Raw genomic sequence first — 17073 nt, forward strand, 5'->3', positions numbered from 1 at the left:
AGCCATAGCTTGCCTGTATTCTAGAAAATACTTTTGGTTTCTAGTTTAGGTGAAACAGATGTATTACTTACATGCTTCTGTATTTAATAATGTTATTTTATGAGAAAAAATGCAGAAAATTAATACTTTGTCTCATTTCACTTAACATAGGGCAGAGAAAATTGGTAAAATGGATGACTTCTACATTTGCTTTGTTTTGGGCAGGGAAACGTGTAATTTTCAGTGGTAAATATACTGAAGTTAAATTTATTGGGTTTAGGTAAATTCCAACCAAATCACAATGCTCATTTGAAATATTTCAAATATATCATCATACAAAAGAAAGTAGATCATTTAAGAAATAATAGCATGCCTACATAGTTCAGTWTTACAAACAAACCAACCAAACAATAACAAAAACCACAAAGTTTCTCACAACGTGTTCAGGAAAGCCCATAGGCCACTCGGCTCCCTTGMAGACTTGGTGCCCCATGAAGTTCAAGGGTTTCAGAGTGCCTGAGGAACTAGGCGATGGCAGCAGCAGTTACCTTGAAATAGCTCCTGAAGTGGCATCAATCCATACACACATGATTATATTTCTATATCAAGACAATTCAAAATACCTTTGTTTTCTTGTAGGTTGAAAGGACTCCAGAAGTGCAGTGCTGTTTGCAGTGCGAGTGTGAAGTTCGCCGCAGGAGGGAGCTGTCTCTTAACGTCACCTAGCATTTAATGGAGGTGAGTGTGTAGGCAGGGCAGAGCTGTGGAAAAAAAAAATACATGTATATAATATTTTTACTTTATAAACGAGTGAGATGTTAGGAATAACAGAGCTCTCCGCATAACATATAGGGTATTTTTTTATGATAAATTTCAGTTTCTATGAAAGCATTGACTGAAAAGGCTTGACTGAAAATAYGATGCTTATTTTATATTTACAAATCACAGAAAATTGAAAAACAGCATTCAGAATAATTTTTCATACAAACTACTTAAAAAATAAGTTCTGTTATGAAATTTAATCTGCACTTTTACTGTCAGCTGAAGTGATTTATGTGATCCACATTTCTCAGCCCTAGGATTTTGTTTTTCTATGCCAATACATGGTAGAGAGCTACTTGGAAAATAACATTCTCTTGGTTCTATCTTTGTCACATACTGACAAAGCACCAGAGAACCTCAGGATCAAATAGCCAGGAAAGGCAGAACTTCATAGGAAGGGACACACATTTAAAGCCACTATTGCAGGAATATGCAGGAAAATCACCTGGATTTTCRATGTTAAAATTATCTAGCGGGATTGACTCTCCCTATGACTAAGGACTAATTACCTTTCATTCAAATGATACCCAAGTGCAGCCATTTCCAGTAATGAATGCTGTGTTGTAACAAAAACTTTTTTWAAAAAAATTCATTTCCAAACTCATTTTACAATTTATAATTAAGCGTTCTCCAACTGTAATCCTGTTTTCATTTTTACTKCAGGCTTTCACTGTGGGAAAAATTTAGCAGCCGTTATACTCCCGCGGAGGTTTACGTTTTAATTATAAACGCACTCGTTTCCGCACTAACGATGGCAGGGACGGAGGGAAGCRAAGGGCCCCGTAAACCGCGATTCGAGCGGCGGGGCCCCTTCCGCGAAGAAACCGGGAAGAGCCGATTTAGAGGAATTGTTGGGCACCTGCTCCCGGTAAAACTTCCATTTAAAAAAAAAAAAAAAGCAGGGAATGCATTAATCAGCGATGCAGCGACCTGAAGCTGCCGCACATGTCTGAAATAAAAATARTATAAAAAATGGATTAAGAAAATAATTTTAACGATGGAACAGGCCCCCGACTGTTCCTCGCGGCACCGGCAAGTGAGGGCAAAGYGCCTTGAGGGCAGAGCTTCAGCGCGGCTTCAGCGCCGCTCTGCGCAGGCGCGGCGGCGGGCGCCTGCGCGCTGGGCGGGCCCGCGCGGCCAGCGCGTGCGCATAGGCAAGGACGGGCACACTCCGAGCCCGGGCAATTTTTGCCGTCGGGAGCCGCTGGGAGGAGGCTCAGCCCGGTTCGGCTCAGCCCGGCGYCGCTCCGCTCTGCTGCGGAGGCCGGGGTCGGCTGATAGGGTCGGCGTGGCAGGGCCAGGCGGCCCGCAGGCTGTTCCGAGCCCGCGGCGGGTGGTGGAGCGGCAGCCGCTAACTTTGCCCCGCCGGAGGAAGTGGCGGTGCCGAAGCGGGGGCAGCGGCTGTGCTCGGCGACACCCGGGGCTCAAAGATGCCCAAGAAGAAGCCGGGGCCTATCCAGCTGAATCCCGCACCGGATGGCTCCGCTGTCAACGGCACCAGCTCGGCGGAGTGAGTGTTGGGGCGGCGGGGGGCAGAGGTGGCGGGCAGGGGCGGCGGGGAGGGTCCCTGAAGCGGCGGGAGCCCCCTCCCTCCCCCCCCCCGGCACCGCGTGAGGGCCGTCACCGGTAAACAGGCTGCAAGGTGTGGAAACTCGTGCAGCTTCTTGTAAGATGAACTTCTGTGCTGTTTGGAATAGCCATAGACATTGCGTACGTTCATATATGCTTATAATTTGTGTGTGTGTATATATATATATATATAAAATAACCATATCAAAGTTAATGGTACCTGTTAAATGAAAACTTTTATATTATTACAATAACAAACGTTGTTTTTTACCTTTCCAACAGTGCATGTTGTAAATAGGTGTGTGTGGGGGGAAGTTATGCTGAAAATCACTTAAGTTRTTGTTTACTTCAAACAAAATGACACTGTCAGTAAACTTGGGTAATTAACTGATAATGCTAGGTAGCTCAATTTGTAGCAGGTGCTTCTGAGCRTATAATAAAAACATTGTCCTTAAAGAGTGTTAAGGAGGGAGGCTGAGGCTAATCATTGCTATGCTTTGGGGAAGGGGGAAGCGGGGGACTTGAATCTTTACATATGTGTGAAATAGGGTTCTTATTGAGCTTCATGTTGAGTATGTGGATCTGGGTGAGCAAGGTAGGTTGAGTTTTGTCAGTCAGACCCTCAGCACCAAGGTGTAACAAACTGTTACMAAAGGGGTTTTTTTGAGCTTGGTAGGCCTGTGCTTGCAGCTGAATTTGTAGATTGAGGTGGTGGGCTGGCCCTAGGAAWTGAGGATAGAAAAGCAGGTGTGTACTAGGAGAAGGGATTCCCTCCCTGCATGGCTGTATTGTTTCTCTTCCTTAGATGCATCACCTGGGCCCATCCAGGTGCTCGTCTGTCACTTTGCCATGAACACAGGTATGCTGAGATGTGTGAGTCTCAGGCAGTGCTCCACGCTGGTTGTTGCTGTCTGTTTTTTCAGATAAACTCCATTCTTATATAACCACTTCAGTACAATAGCTCTGAAAATAGTATCTGGCAACTCCAGCCCTGGCATATCTAGCARGCTGATTTCACGATTAAATGAAGGTGAGCTCTTTACCTGCAGATTTACTTGCCTTTAGGCAGGGATTGCTGACTGTATCTGAGAATTTTGATATGAATATTATGCAGTCTTTGTTCTGGACCATTGGGGGAAAATGTTATTTTTATATTTGTTTATATAGCACATTCCAGTAGACTTTTGTCAGGGTAGCTGYAAATTCTTTGATCTAGTTTTCATGGATTCCTATTTCGTATTAGTCTAATTCATAGAATAAACTTGTAAACAACTATCACTTGTTTAATCTGGTACCTAAAATTAATCACCATCCARCCACTATATTAGGCATAGTATTCCTTCAGCACTTCTCTCTTAAAGAATGTCGTTAATTTTAAATCTCTTATACATGTTTGATATTATTTGTTGAAAGCTTACAGGCTCTCCTGGGATTTTTAAATCTTATTTGTACAAAATAATTATCTTGCTTCATTTTCTGCTTTGTATGTTAATTTACTAGGTGCGCCTATCTCCTCGACGTTTACTTTTGGTCGTACATTAGACTTCTTACCTGGCTTTTGTCACAATTTCGTGCTAATTTTTTTTTAACAGCTGAATGAAAAAATAAATGCAGCAACTTGCTTTCCCATGAATAGACAGAATTAATCATGAAAATATCTATTCCTCCTACAAATATTAAATCCTTATCGCGAAACACTGAATTGCCAAGAACAGTTGAATAAGAATTTGGAAATGGTCTCATGATAACCTGAAAGATTATCTTCATCTATAAGCTTGATACTCTCCTTTTCTTTTTTTTTTCTTTCTTTTTTTTCTCTCCTGCTATGAATTTCCTGTTGGTGAGTGCTTGAAGTCAGTGGCAGAAGTGTATGTCTATTTTTATATGCAGATACATTTTCAAGTGTTTGAAGTATGCTAGGCATCTATAAACTACAATATTATTTTCTTTTCTGTTTAAAGCTTAGTTCCTCGTTCGMTTGGAATTTTGGCTTTGTGGACCTCCAGCTGCTCCTCTGCTTGCACCATATACAAACCTGTCACTTAGCAAATTGTCTTGGCTGCTTCCCTGTTCTTTCTCAGGGAGAGAAAACCTCTCAAGGRAAGGAATGAAAAGAGCTCAGAGCATTTAGCTAAGTAAAATAAAGACTGAGTGAGAGATGATAGGACTGATGCCTGTAAATGAATGAAGGGGCCTGAATATCATAGAATGCAAAGGATTGTTTGAGCAAAGGYGGTGGTGCCATAAAATCCAAGGATCATCAGTAATTTTATGCTGGAAACTTTCTAACAGTCAGAATAGGGAGATTTTTGAAGGAACATTTGGGGGGCGAGCATTACTGCTAGTTTTAAAATAATGAAGCTTGATTCATATGTGAATAGGGACGTAAGATGCCTTGCCTGTAGCCTCGAGGTAGAGAGGACAGGGAAAGGAAGGAAATAAARGAAGGGATCAGATGATCCAGGATGTCCTGCTTTCCATTCCTGCCTTGTACTCTGTCGTCCACCTTATTTGGTGTTGGAACATACTGACTACAGTAAGGAAAACATATCATATGAGCTTTAAAAAGTAATGTGTTGGAGATCTGATCCTGACTTGTGTTATTCTTTTCGCCACACTGGACAGGGTAGAATATAGGTGAATTAATGCCATGCTGGACAGGGTAGAATATAGCTGAATTAAGTAATTTGGGATTTTAAATATGCATCTAGTGAGTATTTTGATTAAAAACTCTCTTTTTTTGCTCTTATAGCAGTCTTTATTATTTGTAACTTGCTATTTGTAGTGATTATTTTAATCATTCATGAAGGATGATTTGGGTCTCTTTATGGCCTTCTAAATCCCTTGCTACCAATTTGTACGCTAGAGGCAATTTAATACAAGATCGCTCTATTCTGTGAACTTCACTTCTGTTCTGGACATTTCCTCTTGAGAGGCAGCTACACAGGCAGAGTTGAATTAATCATGAAAATATCCATGAAAATATAGCTGTTGGTCAGGTCCCCGTTGCTTTAGTTCATCAGGATTAAACAAGATGATATTAGCCAGATGCAGGTTTAATTTCTTTCTGATACCATTGGAGCCGCATGGGTGTATCTATACAACAATTCTGCCAGGAAAGCACAGAGAAAAGAGCTGAAATGAAAGAAAATTAATTTGAGTGAAAGCGGTAGTTCTCTTCTGATTGGATGTATCAAATGGTTTGCTGTCTTGTCAGCCAAAAGAAAAAGAAACATATTCTGAACTTTCTCTTCCTCTCAAACTTCTGTATCTGTCATCTGTAATATTAAATTTAATGAGAGTTGTTACCCAACTTCTCATTTCTTTCTAAGTCCAAGCTAGATTGAGTACACTAAATAGCTCTTCAAAGAAGCAAGAGGATAAATCTGAAGATAATACCACTTTCTATATTGTTGTTAATTACTTCTTAGCATGAAAAGAAAGTTACTTCATCATTACTGAATTGTATCTTTACCAGGAAAAGCAAGCTGCAAGGAGGGTTATGCGTTATAGTGGGGGAGTTGTTTTGAGTTAAAATGACAGTGAAGACAAGGTRCAACTTGTTTTTAGCTTCTTGTAAACCTCAGATGAGGCATTATCTACAAACTGTGCTGAAATAGAACCTCCGCTGTTCTGTCTCAAGAGGATTCTGTATTGAAGTATGTATCTCAATACTGCTTTAAAACTTTTATCTTTTTTAAAATTTCTCATAAAAATCACTTTGAAGTGGTTGAGATTGAAATTTCAAGTTGTATTTCTGTATCTAAACAATTCCAAACTGTACAAGCTGTATATGTGGTTTATTATCAGCTGCCATATCATACCTGGTATATCCCAAATCAAATCTATGAGATATTCTCTGCTTTAGGAACGTAACACGAAGCAAACTTCAGCAATGACATAGCAGGATATAATACAAGGTGTAGAATGAGCACAATCAAGAAGATTCRTTGTGAGAGAGAATTTCAATTGTTTTGGTGTTTAATTAGATAAAGATGTGAAAGAAAAGTCAATATTAAGAAGGAGATTTCTTTATTCCTTTAGAATGTGCTATAAAGAAATGGGTCTTTCAGAAGGATGGAGCATCTACAAGTTTTAATTTCTGTGTGAACTCTGTTCCCTCTGGTCTGGAAGMAAGTGCAAAAACATCTATAAGCAGAGCAGCTAATTGAGGATAGTGCTGTCATTGGTGGTGCTTCTACCAATGATGAACATTTTTAAACCATTAAACCATTCAAGTGAAAGACTAATGTATCAGAAACTGACTGACAAAATCCAGCCACAAATTAATATTGCAGTTCTTAACATATCACCTGTTCTTGATGTTTCTTACTGTTAATTCTATTTAAATGGAATTGAGGAAGCAATTGAATAGATGGCATTATTTCTGAAAAAATACCAGTATTTGATAATCAAAGAAAAATTTGAGAAACTATGCAGAACTGTTTTGAAATTCAATTTGCAAAAGAAATAGTTGCTTACTTGTGATGCTGAAAAAAAGGAAAATCGAGATGCATCTTTCTCAAGGAAACTTCACTTTGGGCTTTGTGGGAGTAGAAAGGCAGATTCTCTCATCACCTGTTTTTTGGTCGCCTTTAGGTTTGCATTGCAAAATGGAGTGGCCCGAGGACAGCAGCAGAAACAGGGAACTGTTCCCTGGCAGACCTTGTTTTGAGAGGAATTGTCCTATATAGAGTGATGTTTTTGGTGGCTCTCCTTGGATGTCAGTCAAGACAAAGCCGCAGGAAGGCTTTCACCAAGCTGTTATTCTTAATGCATGCTGGGTTGCTTCCCTTGTTTTGGTATTCTTTTATTTAGCAAAAATGTCTGATTAGAGGCAGCTCTTATATGGAGTTCCTTTGACTTCAAAGGAGCTCTGTGTGTCTGGTGTTCTGGAGGATGAGGTGATGCAATTTTATGACAAGGCTGGCTGTACAGTAGTTAGTTGCATTGAGTGTGTACATGGAAGTACTACAAATTTGTGAATGGTTCTAAGGAAAAAAAATCAGAACTTTGTTTTTTCTCATCCTCCACATCCCTTCCTAGAAAAGGATTAACCAGGCTTTACAAGTCTGTATGGTACAAGGGGATGTGTTTTAGGTTGGTCATCATAAATGCCATATAATTCCAAGAAAGCTGTGAGTCTTTTGTTACTCACTGAATCCTTCAGTTTTAATTAAAAAGATTTGTGGTTCATAGTGTTTAAGAAACTTAATACTGAGGCACTGGTAAATACCATATCTAATTATACAGTTAAATATAAGCATAATAACAGTAATGGAGAATATATTTTATTTTTATGCTGTTGACCTTGTTTGAAAATCAAATTAATATAAAAAAGTTAATCAGGAGTCTTGTTGCGTTACCATAAGATTAAAAGGTAAGCAAAGTGAAGGCTGTTAATATGAATCCAGCGGTCTTTCATTTTCTGTCCTTTACAACCCTGATTCTGCAGATAAAATTCTGAAGATGTGATTTGACATTGAAACATGTGCACGATGTTGCTCCCCGTGAAGAAGTCCTGGCCCCTCCTTGTATTGGCCACATGCTCCTGTGCTTCCCTCTTCTTGTCCCTTCTCTTGCAGWGAGTCGCGTCATCACGTGGCATGACTGCAAACTGACCACCAAAGAAGCCCAATTTAGTTCTTAGAGGGGCTCTGCAGTGTCCCATGTGCTTACACCAGCATTCATGTAGTGCATGGTAAACTTAATTGGGGAACCAGTCCAGCGAGAATCTCGCAGATTTTTTTTATTAGATTCTAAATGCATCTGTTTCTGAACAGGGCTACCTACAGAGGAATAACTGGGAAAGGATGAGGCAGAACCATCTCATGGCAACAGCCTTTCATTTTTTTTTTTTAAAGAAAATGAAAAGGTAACTGTGCCAGAGCCTGAGAGATGCTGTGGAGATATGGTAAAATGCATTAATTACAGTGATTTTGGAGTAGGACATCTTTTAATTCAATAATTTCAGATCCATGCCTCAAGAAGAATAAATTGACTGCCAGCTGAAATTGAAGAGTCTCAGAGCTAAAGGTTGTTGCTTTTAGTTTTTTCTCCTTTTTAATTTTATTTTAAAAGATTAGAATTGAAAAAGACTATGCAAACCCATAACGCATGCTGATTATATGATTATCATAATACCAATACTACCACTGTAACTGATGGGCCATGTTGGGCCTTGTAGTAATCTCAGCAAAGGGTCTCTGCTTGAGCGCTCTTTGACAGTGAAACGAAGGATTTTTTAAGAGCACACGAGACAGGAAGTACATCGGTCAACTATCTGAGAGCATATTGGCTAAATATGTCAGTATACACAAGAAACTGGGGAGGGAATTTTGTCCTTATATATGGTAAACCTAGATATTTCCTTGAAAATACTAAAAAATACTAATTTTTTTCCCCTCCCTATCCCCCCAGCAAAAGCCCTCCCTTCTATTGTACTCCGTTTTACCCCTTTTCCATCTTCCTGAAGGCATAGTCACTGTCCCATTATTGCCCTGGGACTTGCTGCTTTTTGTAATGTTTACAGAATGCACTGTAAACTTAAGTTGGCAATAATGGATTCTAGCTAGCTAGCTGCATTTGAGAGGAGGAGTTAATTCTTGCAAAAGTTTTTACTTGAAAGAAAGCAGTGGGAGACTCTTGACTGATATGTCTCTAGAAGTCAGCAGGAGAATGGCTTCTGATTTGGTACACGTTCAATAGCATAACACGGAGAGAATTTTTTGCTTATATTTTTGAACAGGTGTGCAAGCCTTTCCACCAGTTACTGCCCACAGGAGCTGAAGTGTTTTGAAGGAAGGACAAACTCATTGCCTGGTATCTCTTTGCAAGCATCTGTTAAAACGAGAAGTGATTGTTAACCCCAGACATGTCTAAACAAGAGGAGCAAATTCCAGACCAGCTTCATCTCCTGGTGGCCAAGGACATGGGCTTTGGCCTGTATTCCTCTGACTCACAGGCACCGTGGTGGGAGGAGGCATTTGGCTGTGTCTGTGACTGGTCCGCATGTGTCAAACAACTGGGAATGAAACAGGTTGTTTCAGCTTGCAGTTGGACAGCGAGAAACAGGAATGTTACAGCAGTACTTTTGTATATTAAAAAAATGGCATTTTAAAATCTGCTTGCGAATTTTTAGAGCAAACCTCTATGGCTTCCTTGCCGTTTTTAAATTTTATTTATTTACAATTATTTTACAATTCAGTGTGTTATTTTGTAGGGTTTTTTAAGGACTTATTTTTCCTTTAAAAAAACTCAGCTGATTTAATGGAGCAAATCTAGCAATCACCAATTGCATTTCTGGTGCAGTTCTTTCCTATTCATAGAGGTATTTTATCTAATTGGGATGTGTGTATATATAAATATTCTTGTAATTATAATAATATAATACCCAGTATTGAAATACCCGATAAGTGTTTTTGTTTTTCTGTTTGTAACCCAGCGTGAACTGTTCTGTGATTCTTTTGGTGGATTATGAGGCGGTAGTAGTGACTGGGAGACACATCAGTGAGGTGTGTGCGTTTGTGAAAAGGGAGGTTAGAACTTGGATTTCCAGTGTATGATCTTATTTTTTTATCATGAGATTGCTAAGCTAGCAAATAAGAATTCCACGCTACAGCAAGCCCTGCAAAAACCTTCTAGTTGAGCGAAACCATTTGCATAGCTTGGCCACAGCACTAAAAAGCGCTTTAAAGCACACATTTTATTGGGGAAAAAAAATAGAAAGCTTGAAGTGTTTAATGGAAGACTGGTTAGGCTAAAGCAACAGACAGGAAAAGCTTAAAACAAGGTTTCCTAATTTAACAGATCAGCCTTTGAGATGTTTTTGGAGCAAAGTTATGCCAGTGGTTAGGGATTCAGGAGGTTAAAGACACCAGGTGACTTGAAGCTGTATGGTATCTATATGGTTCCTTTCTTGTTAAAAATGTCTTTTGGCTTTGGAGAAAATGAGAACTTTTTAAATAGCACTTAGTGTGCCAGCGTATTTTTCAAGCAGAACAATACTTTTCTATTGCATTCTTTTTACAGTCCTCCTTTTATTAAGGAATAGATTTTAGTTGAAATTACCTGTATCTTGTGCTGGGAGTTTTTCTCTGATGATATTAAAATATTTCCAACATATCTGTTGCTTCCTGAAAGTGCAGTGATGTGATCACATGTCAAAGCTCATGTTAGAAATGAGCAGACATGTGGGGCTCTTCACTCTGAGTGATTATATAAAAGACTTATTTTCCATTCTAGCAAAGGGCTATAAGTGTGAATAAAAAGTATTTTTTTTTCCAAATAAAAATTCTCTGCACCTGGAGTGAGTTCTGATTTCTTTACATTATTTTAACCACAGGTTTCACTAGGCTATGCTGGAGTTAGCCTGGAGTTACCTGTGCTGTAAGCTAGGGGATTGCTGTAATTACATTGTTTTTCTTGTTATTCTGTGAACTGCTCTCTGTAAAGGGAAAGCTAAATTAAACAAAAGCTGTCTTACTGCCCAGTTTTAGCACAGTCACGTAAAATAGTAGTCTGCCTTTCAAAACTGCAAAATGGGTTTGATGTTCTTAATTCCTCATGTTAGCTCCCAGATTGTGGTTGTTCGTGGAAATGAAGCAGGGAACTGCCTACTTGTGTCTCCAAACTGACAGCTGTGTAGGCTCAGGGAATGCGTTACTGTCACTGTTCCAGAAAACAGCCCCCAAGCCTGTATCCTCAGAGCAGCGGATCTGAAACTGAGCGCACTTCTTGATGCTTTCACTCATCCTAATTGTTCAGTTTGCAAAACTGGTGGTAATAACTTTGCACAACTGTGACAAATTGCCACTAAAGACTTGATCAGATCTCTTATTTCCTCTAGAAAAGATTTTTGTTGGTGKTTTTTTTTTTCTTTTTCTTCCTGGGGTAGACTCTAGGATTGAGTATAGCTTGAATGTGAACTTGATGGTTGTGTGCAGTTAGGCAGTTAGCCTGTCACTGAGGTGAATTTAAAGTCTTACACTTCCAAATTCTTAAAATATTTGGAGCATTATTAGTATAAATAAAGTGATAACTTTTTTTTTGGATTTTTGGATTTTGTTTTTGTTGGTTTATTTTTCCTCCCTTCCCAGTAACAACTTCTGAGGAACGTTGTGAAAGGCTTAAAGTGACTTGATAACAAAATTTGTAGCCCAAGAACAGCTGTAGGGATCTACTATAGCATTACCTCCCCTCAGTATTTTTGTAAGCATCTGCTCTTGGCCATTGCTGAGATGAAGAGGCAGATCCGGGAAGGGCAGTGTGCTGTATGTGTGTCTGAGTAGTGAAACAGAGAAGTAATGATGCACATGTAGGAGGGAGCTTGCTTGGTCAGGAGCATACAGAGCTAAATCCTATTCCAGAACACCTGATCTTGGTGATGTGCTTAGAGAGGAGGAAGAAAAAGAAGCTGCTGGGGTACCTCCCTATTTCTTACATGGAGTGGTGTTTTTTTTCCCTTGTTGGTCCGAAAGAGGTTTTACAGTCATATCCTGAGTCCAGTAGTTAAGACTACTTTTTTACATGGGTTTGCCTGTGTTAGCTATGCAGCATTTTTATTCATTTCTTCTAGCTAATTAATAATGTATTTACTGAGTGTGTTCTGTGGAATTAAACTGCATCTTTAACAAATGGGCAAAGCAGTCCTGACCTCCCCGCTGCTTCATTGAGATGATCACATTGCAAAAGCTGGATTCTTTCCCTAGTGCAGTATGTTTAGTATGTGCTTGGCTTGAAAATTGATAGCAGTAAATTAAACGATAACCTGTTGCTTCAAAGGAATGCTTGGGAGAGGGAAGCTCTGAGCTGGTTTGATTTCCTGCTTTGATGGAACTCTGGCAAAGCCTTTGCTTTTTTTTTTGACAGAGAAAAAACAGCTCCAAGACTGCAGAAGGCAATGGTGATGAATTTTAATAGGGATCTTTGTCTTTTATTCCAAGTTTTACATAAGATTAAGTAAGTGCTAATGCTGCTTTTGCAGGCACACATCAGTATGCTATCTCTTAGCTAAAAAAAGCTTCCTTGCCATTTTYCATGGTGTTCTGGTGCAGAATTCACTTAAATATTCCCTTTTATGTATTTGTTGTTTATTTGTACATTTCTTATGCAGTGATTTATTGGATTTTACTGATGTGTGTTTTCTTTGCAACTTAGTTGCAATGCTTTTATGTAGTGAGGTCCAGGTAACTGTCACAGCTGTCTGTCAGAGGGGACTATTCTTACAGCAGTTTATTTTCAATACTGAAGGCCCACTGCCTTGAAATACTGAAACTAAATTACCAGAAGCTCTTGTCACAACACAAATTCCCTAATTTATTTAAACTTGAAAGTAATAATATCTAATGCTTCAAATAAAGGACTGTAAYGGGAAGAAAACTGAATTCTGTCCTCCCATTTGTCATTCAAATATCATAAAAAACTGGAGWTGTTGTATTATTGTATGATTATGTTCTGAATAGTGATTTTGTTTGGTTAGTGTCTCAGTCTTCAGACTTGTTCGCTTTACAGTTGCTGAAAAAAGTCCTGAAAAAAATCCAGCACRGTCTCAAAACTTATCTGTTTTTCAGGTATTCTGTATATCTAGCAAGTGTTGTACTTGGTAAGATTGAGGGGGGGAAAAAAAAAGGCAAAATTCTAATRTAAACCTGCACCAGGCTGTCACAGATGGGGTAGATGCTATATAAGCAAGATGGTTTGTTGTATTACTGAAACATCTGTGTGACAGTTCCTGTTTCATCACACAAGCGTATTTGTCTGCTGTGGGCCATGTGCTCAAGCATCTCTGTGTCATGTGTGCATAGCCAGAAAGCCTCTTCTGCCTCAGAGGAAAACTGAATCATTGTTTGCTTCAAAAGCAAACAGAGCAAGAAAAATTATTCTGCATCCTTTTTCTGTGTTTCTAATTCCTTTTATTTTTTTCTTAATGAACAACCTTCTCTTCAGTAATTCCTATAATGATGACAAATTCTGTCTGCCTTCTTCAAACTTGCTAATCAAAGTAAGGATGTTTTTCTCCCATCGTTTGTTGCTGTGGCTTATTGGAGCAGATGAAAAACAAACAAAACCTTATAATSCCCTGTTAAGGTGTGTGTGTTTTTGGTCTTTTTTTTTTGTTTCCAGTGGTTCCATTTTTAGGTCAAGTCCATATGTAAACTTGCAGCTGTGTTGCCTACTGAAGTCCTCTGAATCTAATTGCATCTATCAATACTGAAAATATTGCATTATTTTGCTTTCAGAGATTTTAAGATAATTTTTTTCAAATGTCCTGCACTCCAGGTGGTCTTGATTGCTTGTGAAAGAAAGATCCAAGCAGATGTTGAACTCTTGTGAACTTGGTCCTGACTTCTTTAAAAACTGATACAGAATAGCATATACAGCTGCAAAAGTCACATCCAATAAAACTGCTTTATTGATGTAGTACAAGTTTTAGTCATATTTTCTGGTGTAGCATGAAGTTGATATAAGAACACTTTAAAAGCTGCTATAACAGCTATGAAAAAACGGTTTTAGTGAATGAGGATGAATGATAAAGTTGCTCTGCTTTTAATCTAAAGAAATATTTGAAAGGACAGTCTTGTGAAGTAGCTCAAACCGGGGATCCTTGCTGTTCTACAAATAGGTTTTATAGATTTTTAGATAAATCTATACATGCATGCTTCCAAAAGACCCCGATGTTTAACGTACACAAATTGGTATTTCTTACTGAGCACCATCTATCAAGGATTTGTATGGAAAACTTGCTCTTGTCCGAGTCTGATGAACAGCAAGGCTAACTGCACATGCACTTGCTTGCAAGTGCCTGAGTACCGTTATGATTGTAGGTTAATAAGGACTGCTTAATATCACTCCAATTTTTATCTTGCACTTATAATGGTAAGAAGGGCTAGTTCAGCTCTATTCCACAGAATACACATGTTACTTCAATGTTAGGCTTGGTTTTGTCTTTGTCTTACTAGGCCCATTTGAAAAGGTTCTTGTGATTAATYGTTTTTCTGTTTTAGGTTTCAGAAATAAGTTTTTAAAACTGGCTCTTCATGGTTCTTCTTTACAATGGAATCTGTAGGAACTTGGCTGGCCTTTTAAGCTGTGCTTAGCTGCACAGTAAGTTTGTTCATTGTGGATCCTTTAGAATAATTGTTTCAGTATGATTGTGCAGGAATAAGTTGCTGCAGGACGGCAGAAATAAGAGCATGTTTCCTTGTGGCATAGCATGAAAACTAATCGCCCGCACCAGAATGAAATTTGTTTTGTTTTAGGACAGAGAGATTTATGTTGGTATAACCACAATAGAATAACTGTGTAGAAGTTTGCTGAGTTTTGAACAGTGTTGTCAAATTACCCAGGGCAAACAGTTTGTGGAACTTGCTCTGTTTTTCTGGCTTCCCTTTCCCTTTATTTTTGCTTGTGAATAAACCTTGTTTTCTCATCGTTGCCTAAGTAATCTARTGTATGGACTCTGCAACTTCAAAAGAATTGTCTGGGAACAAAATTTGCCATTCCATCAGAGTTTCTGCTCCGTTTCCCTTCCCACGGAAGTGATGATGCTTGAAAGAGCTAAGTTAGTGGCAACTGCATCCTGTGCAGCCAGTCCAGCTGTAAGTGAAGGATGCAGCACTAAAACTTTCAGAGTGATCAGGTAGTAGGGAAAAGCTCTGAACATTTACATCCTCTTTATTTGCTTTGATTAAACCTTGAGCACATTTAAACCAAGATTATCATCTTGCCTGAAAGTGCAGGCTCTCTAATTAATGAGGTGGTGGTTGCGTTTTGTAACTTCATCTTCCCACTGAGGCCAGGGGTTATTTGTCCGTGCTACTTTGAGAATCAGCCTTGTATGTTCTCAAGGGGYCAGTGCCTTACTAGGCTTTCAGAAAGCATTTTCCTTTTCAGCATGCTTTGAAAGTGGATGTTTATGAAGTGCTAAGTAGAAAGAGTTTTCTTGATTATTAGTGAATTTTAATAAGATGATTTTGATGGGAAGTAGTATAAGCTCTGTAAAAGTAGTTTCTGTTTCTGAAGGTTACTGTCTTTGGGCCATTTTTCCCTGGGCCATTTTTCCCTGGAAAAATAAAATTTGGATATGCAAAACATGGATTTATTGTTAAATATTTATTGCTGATATATTGTTAAATATTTCCAACTGCAGCATTGCAGTTGGAAAGAGGAAATTTTCAGGGAGTTTTTGTTAGAATGACATATTTATTGGGATGCAATATTTTCATGGGATCTGAATTTATTAAAAAAGAACCTTCATAGGAGATAAACTTTTGTACTCCCTAATTTAATTGCTGTTTGCAATYGTATATTACTGCTTCATGTGTCCTTAAATAAAAGAAAAAGTAAAGCTAAAATCTCTGGGCAGATGTTTTTCCTCCCCAGTTAGAAAAATAAAGGCTCTCCAGTGCATAAACAGAAGAGAAATTGTCGTATTTGGCTGTTTATGATAAATTTTTATTGATATCTAAGTGAGAAACTTCAAACTGGATTATTATAAAAATGTGAGAAACAGTGAATAACTCCTTTAGAGCAATTCTACAGGAAAAGACAGCAAATTCCTTGAAAATGTGTCAATATAGCATCAACAGAGTGATGTGCTCTATCCATAAATGCTAATTCATTAAGCTCACTCCTGTTGATGTTAAAATTAAACATGCATGAATTTGCACAGAACCCYGAAGATGGGGGACGCTGTTTCCTGGGGATACATTTATGTAGTTGTTTTATCAGTAATAAATTGATAATAAAATGCTATTTGTGTAAATAGGATCCTATAGTATGCAGTCACTGCCTTGAGGTACACAAGTTTGGTCCAATCATATAGGTGGAAAAATGCTTCGCATTCAATCTCTGACCTCTGAGGTATGTTGCTCTTCATTTTGCAGCACTGTGAGCAAGCTCAACCAGCTTAACAATTGAGCCTCTGGTTCTCATCTTTTACAGGACAAATTTGGAAGCACTGCAGAAGAAGTTAGAAGAACTAGAGTTGGACGAACAGCAACGAAAGCGCCTTGAAGCTTTCCTCACCCAGAAACAAAAAGTGGGCGAGCTGAAGGATGATGACTTTGAGAAGATCAGTGAGCTGGGAGCAGGAAATGGTGGTGTGGTCTTCAAAGTATCTCACAAACCTTCTGGTCTCATAATGGCAAGAAAGGTGAGTGCCTCMAAAACAAGAACTTAAGGTTTTTTAGATGGTTTTCTCTTAGGAAAAAATAAATAAATATATATATAAATTGACAATTTCTATGAATAAGTGATGTTAACAAATAAAGAATACTTAATACCAACTTTCAGGGAAGTTTTTGTGTTTCAAAGTTTAGGAAAGGTTGCACTGACTTATCCTACCTTTCTCACTTTTTCTAAGAACAGCGTTCCATTTGTTAGCAGTGAAAGGATAGGTATCTATTTTGACAAATGCATGTATTTTATATATAGCTGAAAAGGTCATTTTTCAAATAAAAGGTCTGAACATGTAATTGATTCACTAACGAGTACATGTAGAGTAAATTAATAAATGTCRTAGATTAGCAGAAGGTGGCAATATCCTGTGTTCTGAGCCATAGGCTTTGGAGCAAGTGTGGTGTTCRCCCCATCCCCTTCCATTTCTTTAAGATTTCCCTTCACTACTGCAGACCAGAAAAGGGCCTGTATAGATGATACTGAAAGAAATGAAAGCCCCTCACACTTTCAATAAGGGAGTRG

General features: G+C 38.6%; 1 protein-coding gene across 1 annotated transcript in view; it reads left to right on the forward strand.

The window, feature by feature from the left end:
* Positions 1–2158: 2158 nt before the first annotated feature.
* Positions 2159–17073, forward strand: part of MAP2K1 (mitogen-activated protein kinase kinase 1) — a 35625-nt gene continuing 20710 nt past the window's right edge. Inside the window, exons 1-2 of the mRNA XM_026040499.1 lie at positions 2159–2311; positions 16315–16525. Coding sequence (XP_025896284.1) covers positions 2232–2311; positions 16315–16525 — 291 coding nt within the window. The 5' untranslated portion in view covers positions 2159–2231. The remainder of the gene's footprint in view (positions 2312–16314; positions 16526–17073) is intronic.

The sequence above is a fragment of the Nothoprocta perdicaria genome, unplaced genomic scaffold (assembly GCF_003342845.1).
Source record: "Nothoprocta perdicaria isolate Ctin4 unplaced genomic scaffold, notPer1 scaffold_26, whole genome shotgun sequence".
Taxonomy (NCBI): Eukaryota; Metazoa; Chordata; class Aves; order Tinamiformes; family Tinamidae; genus Nothoprocta; species Nothoprocta perdicaria.